This window comes from Apus apus, chromosome 4 (assembly GCF_020740795.1).
Source record: "Apus apus isolate bApuApu2 chromosome 4, bApuApu2.pri.cur, whole genome shotgun sequence".
Taxonomy (NCBI): domain Eukaryota; kingdom Metazoa; phylum Chordata; class Aves; order Apodiformes; family Apodidae; genus Apus; species Apus apus.
The window spans coordinates 113753939-113767466 of NC_067285.1; the positions used below are offsets into that span (position 1 = coordinate 113753939).

The 13528-nt window shown below is 45.9% G+C and overlaps 1 protein-coding gene across 1 annotated transcript in view; it reads right to left on the bottom strand.

Annotated features, from left to right (window-relative positions):
• The window catches only part of ALMS1 (ALMS1 centrosome and basal body associated protein), a 68746-nt gene extending 55579 nt beyond the window's left edge, over positions 1–13167 (bottom strand). The window contains exons 1-2 of the mRNA XM_051618315.1: positions 13081–13167; positions 547–678 (exon numbers count right to left, since the gene is read on the bottom strand). Of these exons, the coding sequence (XP_051474275.1) occupies positions 547–678; positions 13081–13167 (219 nt within the window). The remainder of the gene's footprint in view (positions 1–546; positions 679–13080) is intronic.
• Between the last annotated feature and the right edge of the window lie 361 nt (positions 13168–13528).

Genomic DNA, 13528 nt, shown 5'->3' on the forward strand with positions numbered 1-13528 from the left:
CCTTCAGCACAAATGGAATATGTCATTAAATCCAAGGTCTAAAAGGTCAGATTTCCCAGGAACTGAAGCGTGGCTCTGTGCTAGCATATAAATCAGCTATTTTGATGTAGCCAGATCTGACAATTTAAGAGGCAGTAGCAGGACTGGGATTGTAGCAAATTCCAAACTGAACACAGATCAAAGATACTGTTGCAAAGAAAACATTACACTGGAAAATACACAAGGTTTTATAAGCAGAAAGCACTGGGGGGGGAGCGTTTTGGTAAAACAAAAGTTGTTTGTAAAACCAAAAAAAAAAAATCCCTGAACTACTGGGGATTCATTTTTGAATGATCAATGTCAAAAAGATTTATAGCACTTGGATGCAGCCTAGACTAGGTGACCTGTCAGTTGCCAGCAGCCCTGCCTTTCTACAGCTCCACAGACAGAAACACAGACCTTCAGAGGGCGAGGACGATAGAGACCTGAGTTATACAGATACAGCACTTCATATTCTTTTCAACCATATCATTTTCAGCCAGAACCAGAAGAAAGCACAGCAAGTACCCAATTCTCAGCAGTTTTCTGACGTATTGCTTCTCCCAGGGAGATCCCACTGGTAACCGAGGCCTGCGTTTCGCTGCTGCTGCGGCTCAGGGACTCCTTCCAGTCACGACGTGGGGGGGTTGTTGCAATAGGCTAAAGGAAACAATATGTTTGAGGGTTTTTTTAGAACTGAAAACCATTTCTTGGTATTTCAACACCTGTATAGATGCAACGGTCAATGAAAACTACAAAAGACTCAAGCCATCCCCAATGCCCAGAGTGAAGCATCGACCTCAGCACGCTTGGCCAGAGGTGCAAAACTTAATTAAAAAGGGCAGATTCATCTGCCACTTCAGATCCCAAAAAAACAATGAGCATTATTTTCTGCACATTAGACAATCATTTCTGAGGGCCAGAAATTTATTCCTCATTCCCAACACATGTCACATGCAGCTCTGAGTAAATCACAAAGTACCAAAAAGATTGATCACCTTGATCAAAGTCAGGTCCTGTCTGATTTATTAATAGTGGCTGTTGGGTCTTTTGGTAAGTAATTTTTAATCCTTTTTTATTTATTTATTATTTTCTTTAAAAAAAAAAAATGTTTTCACTTATATCAATGTTGCAAAGTAAATTTTAAAACCCATCTTATGTAAATAAGTCTAGGTTGATTGCTCTATTATAATTCAGCAATACCTGACATACTTCGAGGGCATGAACTGAAGTTAATTTAGCCACTGCCTAGAAAAGCAGCTGTAATATTTTTTTCCCCCACCAGGCAACAGAGGAAGTTGTTCTGAAGTCAAAATGAAATTTCTCCAATATCTCAAGCCTGGGGTCACAGTGACTGTACTAGCTTCACCCAGATAAGGCAGCCAGGTCCAAAACCAATGGTATATAATTGTGAAAACACACATCTCTGGAACCCCAAGGTTCAGCCCAAACTAAAGTGCTCCAGGAAAGTGATTTAAAACAAACAAATAAACAAAAAAAACCTGGAGAGCAGCACTGGGGAATATCAGGTAATATTATTAATGCAGCATTTTAACATGAAGCCTCAACCAGAAGGACCTGCAGCTCCCCTACCTCTTTAACACCTCTCCCTGCCCTTACCCCTTCCTCATGGCAAGTCTAGTTCCAATTTGACTCACCAATAACAACTTTTTTTAAAAATACCTCCAAGGTGAGCTTGACTTTTAAGTGACAAAATCAGCAAGTGGCAGGACCTGAAGAGCACTGCCATGGGCAGAAGCAGGGGCAGAATGAAGCTTCCTGTCACCTGATCCTGTACCATGAACCATGTGTCTACTCCCTGGTATATCTGGCTGCCCTGAGAACAACATCAGCCCTTTCTGAGGGCAAGGGACATGTGAGGAGCAGAAGTAAAAGGTCACAGACTGAGAAGAGCAGAGAGTCAGTGAGAAAGAAGCAACTGACTTCCCAAAGCCTGCCTTCTACATTAATAATTCAAGTGCTGTTGGATGTGCCTTCAGTTACCGAGTCCTCCAGTGACAATTCTCTTTTTTGATAAGATTTTCTGACAAATTGGTCTAATACCCGTTTGGAAATTTCCATTCAGTAGCACAGCTCTGCCTTGGTGGACTGAGCACAACATCTGCAACTTTTATCACAAAAAAAACCAAGCCATGAGAGTCTGAATGAAGACATTAGTTACATTCCAAGAGGAGAGATCAGACACAAACTCACAGCTCCTGTCTCCTGTAAAAGAAACACAAAACTCAGCATTTGAGATGGTTTTCTTTAAACGTGGATATTACCAACCAGATTAGCTCATGTGACACCTGAATTCTCTTTCATTCTTCTGATGCACTAAACAGCTGGAAAGGATGTGAATAAAAGCTTGTTTATTGTTTTGTACAAAACTGCCAGTCCATGTTTCAACCTGAGAACAACAAGTTCACTCTTGACTACTTATGACACCTCAGTCACCTGTTTCTTACAAAAAACATAACAATTCATCTACAAAAAGAAATTATAGCCATCTTAGATGGCTTTTAGATCTTTTTAATACATATTTAGTTATAATCTTATTTTTTTCCATTGCTACTACATCTAAGAACATGCAGAGCTGGAGACAGGCTGAACTTCTCTTGCTTTTAAAGAGCATTTGGTCAGTGAATTGCCAAGACTCACTGGCAAAGCACAACAAGACCCCAATTAGTGTCAGCCCCAATTCTGCACATGAGCAGGTAACCTTTAAACTCTTTCTGACTGGACACCGCAGCCCACACCACTCGTAAAAAGGGGTTACAATCCAGGATTTTTCTTTCTACCCCTTAAAGTCTCAGTTTTTCCTTCAAAATAAATGACCAGTTCTAGAGCCCCAACACAGGAAAGACATGGAGATCATGGAGAAAGTCGAGAGGAAGCCATGGAGATGATCTGAGGGCTGGAGCAGCTCTGCTCTGGAGACAGGCTGGGAGAGTTGGGGTGTTCAGCCTGGAGAAGAGAAGGCTCCAGGGAGACCTGAGAGCACCTTCCAGTGCCTGAAGGGGCTCCAGGAAAGTTGGGGAGGGGCTTGGGACAAGGGCTCACAGTGGAAGGACAAAGGGGAATGGATCAAAACTGGAAGAAGGAAGATTTAGGTGAGACATTAGGAGAAAATTCTTTGCTGTGAGGGTGGTGAGACCCTGGCCCAGGTTGCCCAGAGAAGCTGTGGCTGCCCCATCCCTGGCAGTGTTGAAGGGCAGGTTGGATGGGGCTTGGAGCAACCTGGGCTGGTGGGAGGTGTCCCTGCCCATGCAGGGGGGTTGGAACTAGATGATCTTGAAGGTCCCTTCCAACCCAAACCATCCTATGAGTCTGTGACACTGGGTCAACACTTTTGTGTCTTTCATGCAGTCACAAAAACCTCAACTCTACAGAATTATCTCACAAGTTTTAGAAGGACAACTTCCAGAACGTCAGTATCATATGCCACCTTAAATGCTTCCACAACATAGCATCACTGAAATCAAAACATGACTTAACAATATAAAAAACTCCATGAAACTAGGACTCAGCCAGGCAGACTCCTTATCCAAATTAATTCCCTGCACAAAATAAGTTTGTTTGGGCTTTGTGTTGGGCCTAAAGATAAATAATTGCAGCCTGTATACATATATTCAATCCCTACCACATTCCTCTAGTGGCTATTGTTCATACTAATCAAGTCATTAAAGAAGCAGCACTGAAACATACATGACAACAGCTCTGAACACAAAGCATTCCAGGAGCTATTTGGTAATTTAATTAAAGTCTATTATTGAAAATCTGGGTTTACAATCTGCATCTCCAGAAAAGGGCAACTGTATTAATCCAAATGGAAATTAATAGCGTTAGGTACTGAAAATTAATAGCACTAGGTAAGGGACCCATATTGTGCTTAGAAAACTAATTTCAAACCAAAAAAAGGGGCACTGATTTTATTTAGATATGCTGAGCACAACTAATTAAGTAGGTGCTCTGGAGGATATTAGAACAGATGAGTAATGACAGTGCTCAGGATGCACACAATGAACAAAAAAACTAAACACCCAAACTGCAGGTTATTCTTCATTCCCCCTTTGGAAATGACCTTCTTTAGCCCACGGTGAGCAAGTCCTCCCCAGATTGTTTAATTGCTTCTATACCTGTCGGCCACTTCAATTAACATCCTTTATCTCTGCTGCAGCAGTTGCAGCACAGCCTTCCCTCACTCTGCCCTCAACGCCAGAGGAACCACTTCTCCTGAAGAGAATTATTCAGTTCCTGATTAACTTGCTCTCAAGAAGAAAATAAAGCTGACTGTGTACCTAAGGAAAATATGAGAAACCTCATAATTTCATCAACCCACATCCAACTTTGAATTTGAGCCTTTTTTCATACAGTTTCAACACATCTGGAGAGACAGTCACAAAAAAAGAGTACAGAGGCATCTGAACAGGTTTCTTCTACCTGTACCTTCTCATCTTTATCTTTTACCAAAATATTTTACTATAGAATGGAAAAAAAAGAAATGCATAATTTACTATTAACTGAAGTCAGGAAGAATCTTCCTTGGAGATCAAATTTAACCTGATCGAGTCTTGAGCAAAAGGGGATAAAATGGAAGTATAGAAGGATAACGTAGAACTGAGCTTCCACTTGGTGGAAATTTCTCTTCTGGAAGTACTTTCTCCTCATGAATGCTCCCACAGCTCTTACAGCTTGCAAATTCTCTTCACATTAGGATTTGGTAGAGGCTCAATGGGTCTTATTTTGGGAAAACAGAGCCAGAGATGCATCATATGTAGACTTCTCAAGAATAAATTGGTGGAGAAATGCTAATGAGTTATGATGTGATTACCACAAATAGCAATGTTCTAGAAGATTCAGAGTACAATTATAGCCAGAGCTACCAAAGGCTCCAATATTCAGTCACCCAGAAGAGCAGGAAGGAGAAAACTGGGTTTGTCCAGCCTTGAAAGGGTGAAGGCTTCAGGGAGACCTTATTACCATGTTCCAGTCCTTAAAGAATGGCTGCCAAGAAGATGGAAACTCCCTATTTACAAGGAATCACATGGAAAAGACAAGGGGTCATGGGCACAAGCTGCTCCTGGGGAGATTCCCATTGGACACAAGATGGAAATTTTCCACCATGAGGACAGTCACACATTGGAATAGTTTCCCAAGGGAAGTGGCAGATCCCCCCACATTGGACAGTGTTAAGTCTCAGCTTGACAGGGGGCTGAGCCATCTCATATCAACTAGAGCAGTACCTAGAAAGGCTGGAGCAGGTGATCCTTGAGGTCCCTTCCAAGCTGGTACTCTATGGTTCTATGAAGCAGTATTACTATTGCTAAGGAACTCATACGGTGCCTTCCATGCAAAAGGCCCCAAAATGTTTCATCAACACTGATTCACAGCACTACTTGAGAACGTGCATGATCAATGTTTATCCTCCTTTTACCAGGCACAGAGAACTTAGTGTACAACAACACAGCAGATCAGTGGCAGGGCTGATTCCCCAAGCAGCCTGATCTGACTGTACAACCCATCTCTTCTTTCATGCTCTATAATTTTGTCTTTGCCTGTAGGTTATGAGAGAAAGTCTGAAACAACAACACCTACAGCATCACAAGCCAAGGAGATGAAAAAATGAATGAGAATGTGTGTCACAAACATTTATTTCATATCTTACTGCAGTTGGATAATGATACCCTTTACCTATACCCATACAGGAGGGTTGGCTCTAGATTATTTTTAAGGTCCCTTCCAAGCCAAACAGTCTGTGATTCTATGACAACAAATGCTCCAGCTCAAAGCTGCAGAGCTGAAGGCCCTCACAGCTCCCAGCTGCAGGTTCTCCTGCTCACACACAAGGCTGTGCTCTCTCCATTGAGCACTGCTCTCCACAGCATCCCAACATGGCATTAACAACACACCATCCAGGGAACAATCTCTCCTTTTCAAAAACAGCCAAGTCACTGGGCACTCGTGGGTTCACAGCTGAAGGAGGCAAACAAGCACCAGCACATTTTGTTTCGTGATTTCATTTTTAATTCTCACACTTAAGAGCAATGTTAAAGCAGCAGCACAATGGAAGAGATCTGCCACGTATCAGCACTGTGTGCACCAGGGCACATAAAGCAGTTGCAAGTGAAAAATAAATTTGGATTTAGTCATTGGGTATAATCACATCTAAGGGCTTCCATATAATTAAACTCAAATGGAGAAAATGTAACAAGGTTTTTCTTCCTGAGATCCCATACAAAGTTACCTTTTGCTGCTTAATGCATAATGAGAGGAAAAGACAAAAATAAAGCTGAACTACAACCACCCCCACACACACACCACAGTGCCATTAGCTTCAGTGGGAGGAACAGCAGCTTCTGTTTGGCAGTCTTAACTGAGGCCACATTTCATAGAAAGGAATACAAATGTTTCTCAGTTTTGAACCATTCAAAGTTTGAATACCCAGACTTAGATCTCCTCACTTTATTCCGACCTACTGAAAACATCCCAGTAAAAATATCATGCAATACAACACAGAACAACCAAGAAAAATAACCAGAGAGATATGGGAAAGAATTCTATAGATGAATGATTCTAACAATCTGATCAACACATCAGAAATACACTATGAAGCCTTCCAAACACTCCATTTCGTCTCATCTCTCCCTCCTAAAAATCAGAGGCATGTGGCCAGATTAATTCAGTATAAATTGTGTTTCAGTTTCCTTACCCACCTCAACATGCAGCTGCAAAAAAAAAAAAGGGGGGGGCCCTCCAAACAACAAGCAATGGAGTTTGGGACCAACTCTTCAATGTCAGCAAACATTTACACCACATTTCTGCTCTGAAGACAGGCTGAGGGAGTTGGGGCTGTTCAGCCTGGAGAAGAGAAGGCTCCAGGGAGACCTTAGAGCACCTTCCAGTGCCTGAAGGGGCTCCAGGAAAGCTGGGGAGGGGCTTTTCATCAGAGAGGGCAGTGATAGGACAAGGGGTGATGGTTTTAAACTGCAAGAGGGGAGATTTAGGTCAGACATTAGGAAGAAATTCTTCACCATGAGGGTAGGAAGGTGCTGGAACAGGTTGCCCAGGGAAGTTGTTGATGCCCCATCCCTGGAAGTGTTCAAGGGCATGCTGGATGAGGCTTGTGCAGCCTGGTTTGGTGGGAGGTGTCCCTGCTCATAGCAGGGAGGTTGGAACCTGATGATCTTTAAGGTCCCTTCCAACCCAAACCGTTCTATGGTTCGATGCTCAGGGTGATCACACATCAGCACTAGAGGCAGATCCCACCCTCAACTTGCTTTGGCTGGATTTCACCTTGCTACATTCAGGACTTTTTTTTTTTTTTCTGCATTTTGTCAAGAACATTCCTGATTCAGATACAATTTTCCAAAGCATTTATCCCTTTCCCCAGCATAACCTTATCTAGTTATTTTCTAGGTCTCACCATCTACTGATCACACAATTCATCAATGAAAAAACTTCACAGGAACAAGCCAAGAAAAACCATCCAAAACTGCACCTGAGATGCCTCCCAAACTTGCTGCATATTTTCCCAGCTTGTCCCAAGATCAAAAACTCTTCTGAGGTCACAATACATTCATACTCTGCCACACTTTGAGCTACTAAATCACTTAACCTATCAAGAATGATAATTAAACAGGTTGAATTCAATTCTTCTTAACAGTCACACTGGGCACTTCCTTACCAATTTATTTCAAATGCTTTCAAATAGTTTGTTCTAAATTATTGCATTTCTGTGCTTTTTCACCTAGTCATAGTGGATAATCAAGCACACAATATAAAGAAGACACAATAAATGGATAATTAAACAACATTTTGTATTTCAAACAAGCATGAATTTGTGTGGTTTAAATACAGAGGAAGAAACATCCCCATCCTGCAGCCCCCATTCCCATTTGCTGAATAACTGTGTCCCAAGGATGTATGATGGAAATCCCTTCACTGGAGGATTCTCCATTGCTGTGGAATTTGAACCAAAAGGTTCTAGTTTTTATTTCTCCATGAATTTATGTTCAAATGGTATGAGATTTTTTTAAAAAGCTGTAAGAAGTTGTCACAAGTAAGACCTAAGTCAAGCTCTCCAGCCTGTAGCATGGCTTTCTTCCTGGTCTGGGCAGCCTGACAAAGCAAGCTAAGGTGTGAGCTCCCCCATCACCTGTGCAGTGCCAGCCTGATGCCACTTCAAGCCAGCAATCCCCTGCTGCAGGGCAGGACCTCCCCAGCTGTGGGGAAAAAAAGACAGGAACATGGAGAAACAGGCACATATTTCCCTGTTAACACGTGGAATTGACCACTGTGTCCCTAAGAGTTAAAGAAACCATTCTGCCAGATCACGAGAAGTTTAAATCACCCTGTCTCAGACCTACCTGCTGATTTCAAGGCACAACCATCAGCTTGGAATGAACAGGCAAGGAAAAGCAAAGCAACTGTTGTGCAGAGGCACTTGAGGGGCTACACGTAAACCCAAAACTCTTAATGCTGCACGGATGTGACTGAATTTCACAATAACCCAACAACTTCATTTATTGTGGCTTCATCATCCACATCCACCCTACTTTGTGTCTCAAAACACCAAAAAAAGAGTCTCATTCAAATGCAGAGTAAGTTTTTACAGCAGAGATTTATTTTTTGTGGCCAGAAGCCCAGTACCACAAGTTGCATGACAAGTGTTAGCATTTCAGTCCAGCTGCTGAGATGAAAAACAAAATGCCCATTGCCTGCAAATCGATCACCATAGAGGTTCATCTGCAAACACTTCGGTAAATAATACACACCTCAAAAAACACTATTTCAAAAATTGTAACAATCATTTGGTGCTGTCAGGTATGAGAAACATAAATTGTTTAAGCTGTACCTTGTGGGTTGTTTTTTTTTTCAAAAGGGATTGGTGTGCTAGCAGTAATTTTCAGACCCACACCATTCCCTCCTGGCACGAAAGCACCACCAACCAGAACATCAGGCACTGTGCAAATTCAGAACCATTTTATCCCTTTTGTGCAACAAATGTTGGACTTTTAAAGGGCTATGAATGATCAGAACCATCTCAAATACAACAAGGAATGATTGATGACAGGGTAAACTACCAGGGATGTGGTGAAAAGGTTCCAGAAAGATAACCTATTTATACAACATACACTGACATTGCAAAGATTGCTAGGGCACCATTTGGAATCTCTTAAAAATAGTGGTTTCCCCTGACAAATTTATGATATCAACAGCTTTATGAAGTGTCCTAAAACAACACGGGAAAAACTAATCATTGCTGATCTGCAACCAGCCTGCCTGGTTTTTCCCTCAGTTTCCCAGGAAAGGAAGGCTTCCAAGGCAGAGAGCACTCTGCTCACAGAGCAGGCAGTGCAAGGCAATCCAAAAGCTGATTATTCTAATACACCTTAATGCCTGAAGCAGAAGTTTTATTCATGTAATCACAGTGCAGCTCATGTCTGAAGGACCTCTGGAGGTCACCCAGTCCAACCTCCGGCTTGAAGCAGCTCCAACTTCAAGGCTAGATGAGGTTGCTCAGGCCTCATCCTGTCAACTTGTGACTATTTCCAAGGACAGAGACTCACCCATCTAAGTGGGCCCTGCTCTAGCACGTCACCAGCCTCTTCATAAAAGCACCGATTTCCTTGTCTCCAGTTTGAATTTCTTCTTTTAACACATCACCACTGCTGCTTGTCCTGTCCCTGTGCACCCCCAAGAAGTGTCTTCCTCTGCCTTCTCCAAATCCCTCTTCTGGCAGGGAAGCACCACTGCCACATCCTCACCTTCAGCCTCCTCTTCCCCAGGCCAAACCAACCCAGCCTCCACAGCCTCCCCTCATGCACCATATGCTCTAGTCTCCTGTCTTGGTGGCCTTCACCAGACTCAGGACACTTTGTTGACCTCTCTCTTGTCCTGGCAGCCCAGAACAGGAGACAGGATCCAGCTGTGGCCAAGAAGAGGGAATATTCAGTTCTCTTCAGCTGCCAGTTATGCTCCTGTCAATGCATGTCAGGCCTTCACTGCTGCAAAGAGTGAGCTGTCAACTCAGTTCAACTTGCTGTCCACCAGGTCCTTGGGCTCTTCCTTGAAGGGCCACCAGTTGGTAATGATGTCCAGGGATTTTCTTTCTCAGTGAGAAAGCCTCCACAGTTTTCATAGCTAAAGCTTATAAAATTCCTCTTGGACCACTAAGCCAGTCTGCTGAGGTCTCTCTGAATGGCAGCCCTGTCCTTCAGCATATCATCCACCCCCCCCAAGTTGCTGTCATCCACCAAGTCGATGTGAGTCCATTCACCCCATCCACCTGGGTCACAGCATCAACCCAAGGACTGACCCCAGAGGAACAGCATCAGTCAGATACTTGAACAGCTGACTGGGTGTACCGGGTTTTCATGGCAAGATTTTGGTAGCAGAGGGGCTGCAGTGGCACTGGTGGCACTTCTAGATCCTGTTTGTCACAGCAATGTTTAAACATAGAATCAAAAACTTTGTAGGACAGGGTGTAAAACATCCTCCTAATCCAAAGGAAACTACAAGAGGAAACAGTGTTTCAGTGAAGAAACAAAAAAACAACAAACAAACAGTAAGAAGTATCACTGCGCTGGTTACAGACTTTCTTCTCACTCTTAATGCCAAAAATTCCACCAGGCCTTTAAACTTCAAGGGAAATTAACAGTCCCTTGCCCTGCTGAGCTGGGTTGCTGGCTGGTGGAATATGGGACAAACAAAACACAGAGGGAACAACAAGTCACCAGGGCACAGCAGCACAGGTCACTTCTTCTAATAGGTGACCTGGGGCTTGCTGGTTTATTTGGCACTCCTGAAACCACAACCTTGCATGTCACAAGTTGCAAACCCAGGTTTTCAGTGTTAATCTCTCTTTGCCAACTGAAAGTATAGCTAAAACAGTCTCTAGCAACAGAAAGATATAATAAAGGTGCAAGAGGTGCAAGGTCCTGTAGATGGGTTGGGGTAACCCCCAGAGTCACCCAGGCTGGAGGCTGGGTGGATTGAGAGCAGCCCTAAGGACTTGGGGGTACCGGCGGGGTGAAAAGCTGGACATGAGACATCAGTGTGTGCTGGAGCCCAGAAACCCCCCATGTCCTGGGCTGTCACCAGCAGTGTGACCAGCAGGGCCAGGGAGAGGACTGGCCCCCTCTGCTCAGACCCCCCTGCAGCGCTGGGGCCAGTGTTGGGGTCCTCAGCACAAGGACATGGAGCTGTTGGAGAGTCTCCTGAGGAGGTTACAGAGATGATGGGAGGGCTGGAGCAGCCCTGCTCTGGAGACAGGCTGGGAGAGCTGGGGTGTTCAGCCTGGAGAAGAGAAGGTTCCAGGGAGACCTGAGAGCACCTTCCAGTGCATGAAGGGGGCTTATAAGAAAGATGGGAACAGACTTTTTAGTAGGGCCTGTAGCCAGAGGACGCAGCTGGATGGTTTTACACTAGAAGAGGGGAGACTCAGACTAGATATTAGATAGAATATTTTTACACTAAGGGTGGTGAAACCCTGGCCCAGGCTGCCCAGAGAGGTGGTAGATGGCCCATCCTTGGAAACATTCAAGGTCAGGCTGGATGGGGCTCTGAGCAACCTGATCTAGTTGAAGTTGTCCCTGCCCATGCAGGGCGGCTGGACTAGACGACCTTTAAAGGTCCCTTCCAACCCAAACCCTGCTCTAGGAGCAGCCATACCACAACAGACAGAAGCTCCATCTGCCCAAGTGTCTGCACCTGCACCCCCTTGACCCAGGAGAGCAGCAGCAGACTAGCAACAAGCTTGGCTCAGCTCCACCTGGTATTCCCAGAGCTGAGCTCTGGTTGTCAGAGCAGCAATTAAACCCCAGAGCAAAACAAACACGGAGAAGGAAGCAACAGCCACCATAAAACAACCAAATCTGACACCCAGAAATCATCAAAATAAACTGACCCATGATGAATAACATGAACGTAAAACCAGAGCAGGAGCTAAGCTCACTGGTCTGTAACAACAATACAGCTTAGAACTGTGAATTTGATTGAAAATTGTCAGTAAATCCATATTCAAATGAACTTAGCTTCTGCTTGTATATATACAAGAATACACACCAGCCCAGGAACCATACCTTCTGGTCTGTGGCCATTTGGCTTTTGCACCTCTGACTTCCTTCTAGAGCACTCACCATCATGTAACTTTTAATTTTGGGTTGTCCTCTTATACCTTTCCTAACACATAACTCAGGACATGACACCCATAAACACCTCCAGACCCAAGTGTCCAACATCAGCTCTTCAAGTAAGATGCCTCCCCAACAGTTTGCAAGAGCCAGAACTTGTGAAGGGCTTGTAGCATCTGCACAACTCTGGAAACCACCATGAGAACAGCAGGAGAGTTAAGACCAGAACACCACGGCAAGGCAGCTTCCCAGCACTCAAGTCCAGAAAGACCCTGATTCCAGAACATGGGGGTGGCGGGATGTGATGGGACACCCATGATCTCCAGGAATCTCATCTTTCCCATCTCCAGCACCGATAGGAAACACAGCAAAGCGCACAGGGCCACGTAGGAGCCCTTCCAGGGCAGGAATGGCTCCACGGGGCCACGACAGCCCCACTGACTCTGCCCTCCCAGGGGGGTTAGTGACCAAGCCAACTGCACCCACCCCTCTGCAGGGCACGAAGGGAACAAGGCAATCACACACACACTCTCCTCCCAGGAGAAAAGGAGGGATCTGGTCAATTACAGCCCCTCTTCTCCCAGAGGAGAAGTCGGGAGGGTGGAAACTGACCAGCCTGGTCACAGCCCCTGCTCCCCAGCCAGAAGGGGGTCGGGTGGGGGGGGACACATTCCAGGTGGGTTGCATCCCCACTCTCTCTGGGGCAGAAAAACCACCCCGGCTGCGAGGTGGAGAAGAAGCGACCAGCCCCAATTCCACCTCCAGCGGAGGCGGGGGGGGGAAAGGAGCAACCCGGCACAAGCCAGCCCGTCACACCCCTTCCCCAAGGCCGGGCGCGGGCTGAGGGGGCCGCTCCGTGCAGCTACCGCCTCCCGCCCGGCAAGGCCGCTTCCCCCAGCCCCTCCGCGGCCCGGAGCGCACTCACAGGGACCCGTCGGCTCTCCTCGCCCTCCTCCTGGCTCTCCTCGCCCTCCTCCTCGCCCTCCTCCTCCTCCTCTTCTCCCGGCTCCATGGCACCCGCCGCGCTGCCCGCCCAGCCCCGCGCCCGCCCCGCGCATGCGCAGACCCGCCCCCCGCTGCGCGGCCGTTGCGGGGGGAGCGCGCCGGAGGTTTTGGCGCGCAAAGGGCGGCGCGAGTACCCGGATGTGAGCGCGGCGGGCGGGGGGGGGGCGGTGACAGGGATGGAGAGAGATGTCCCGGGGTCGTGTCCCAGGGGGGTCTGGGTGGGAAGGGACCTGAAAGATCATCCAGTTCCAACCCCCTGCATGGGCAGGGACACCTCCCACCAGCCCAGGCTGCTCCAAGCCCCATCCAACCTGCCCTTCAACACTGCCAGGGATGGGGCAGCCACAGCTTCTCTGGGCAGCCTGGGC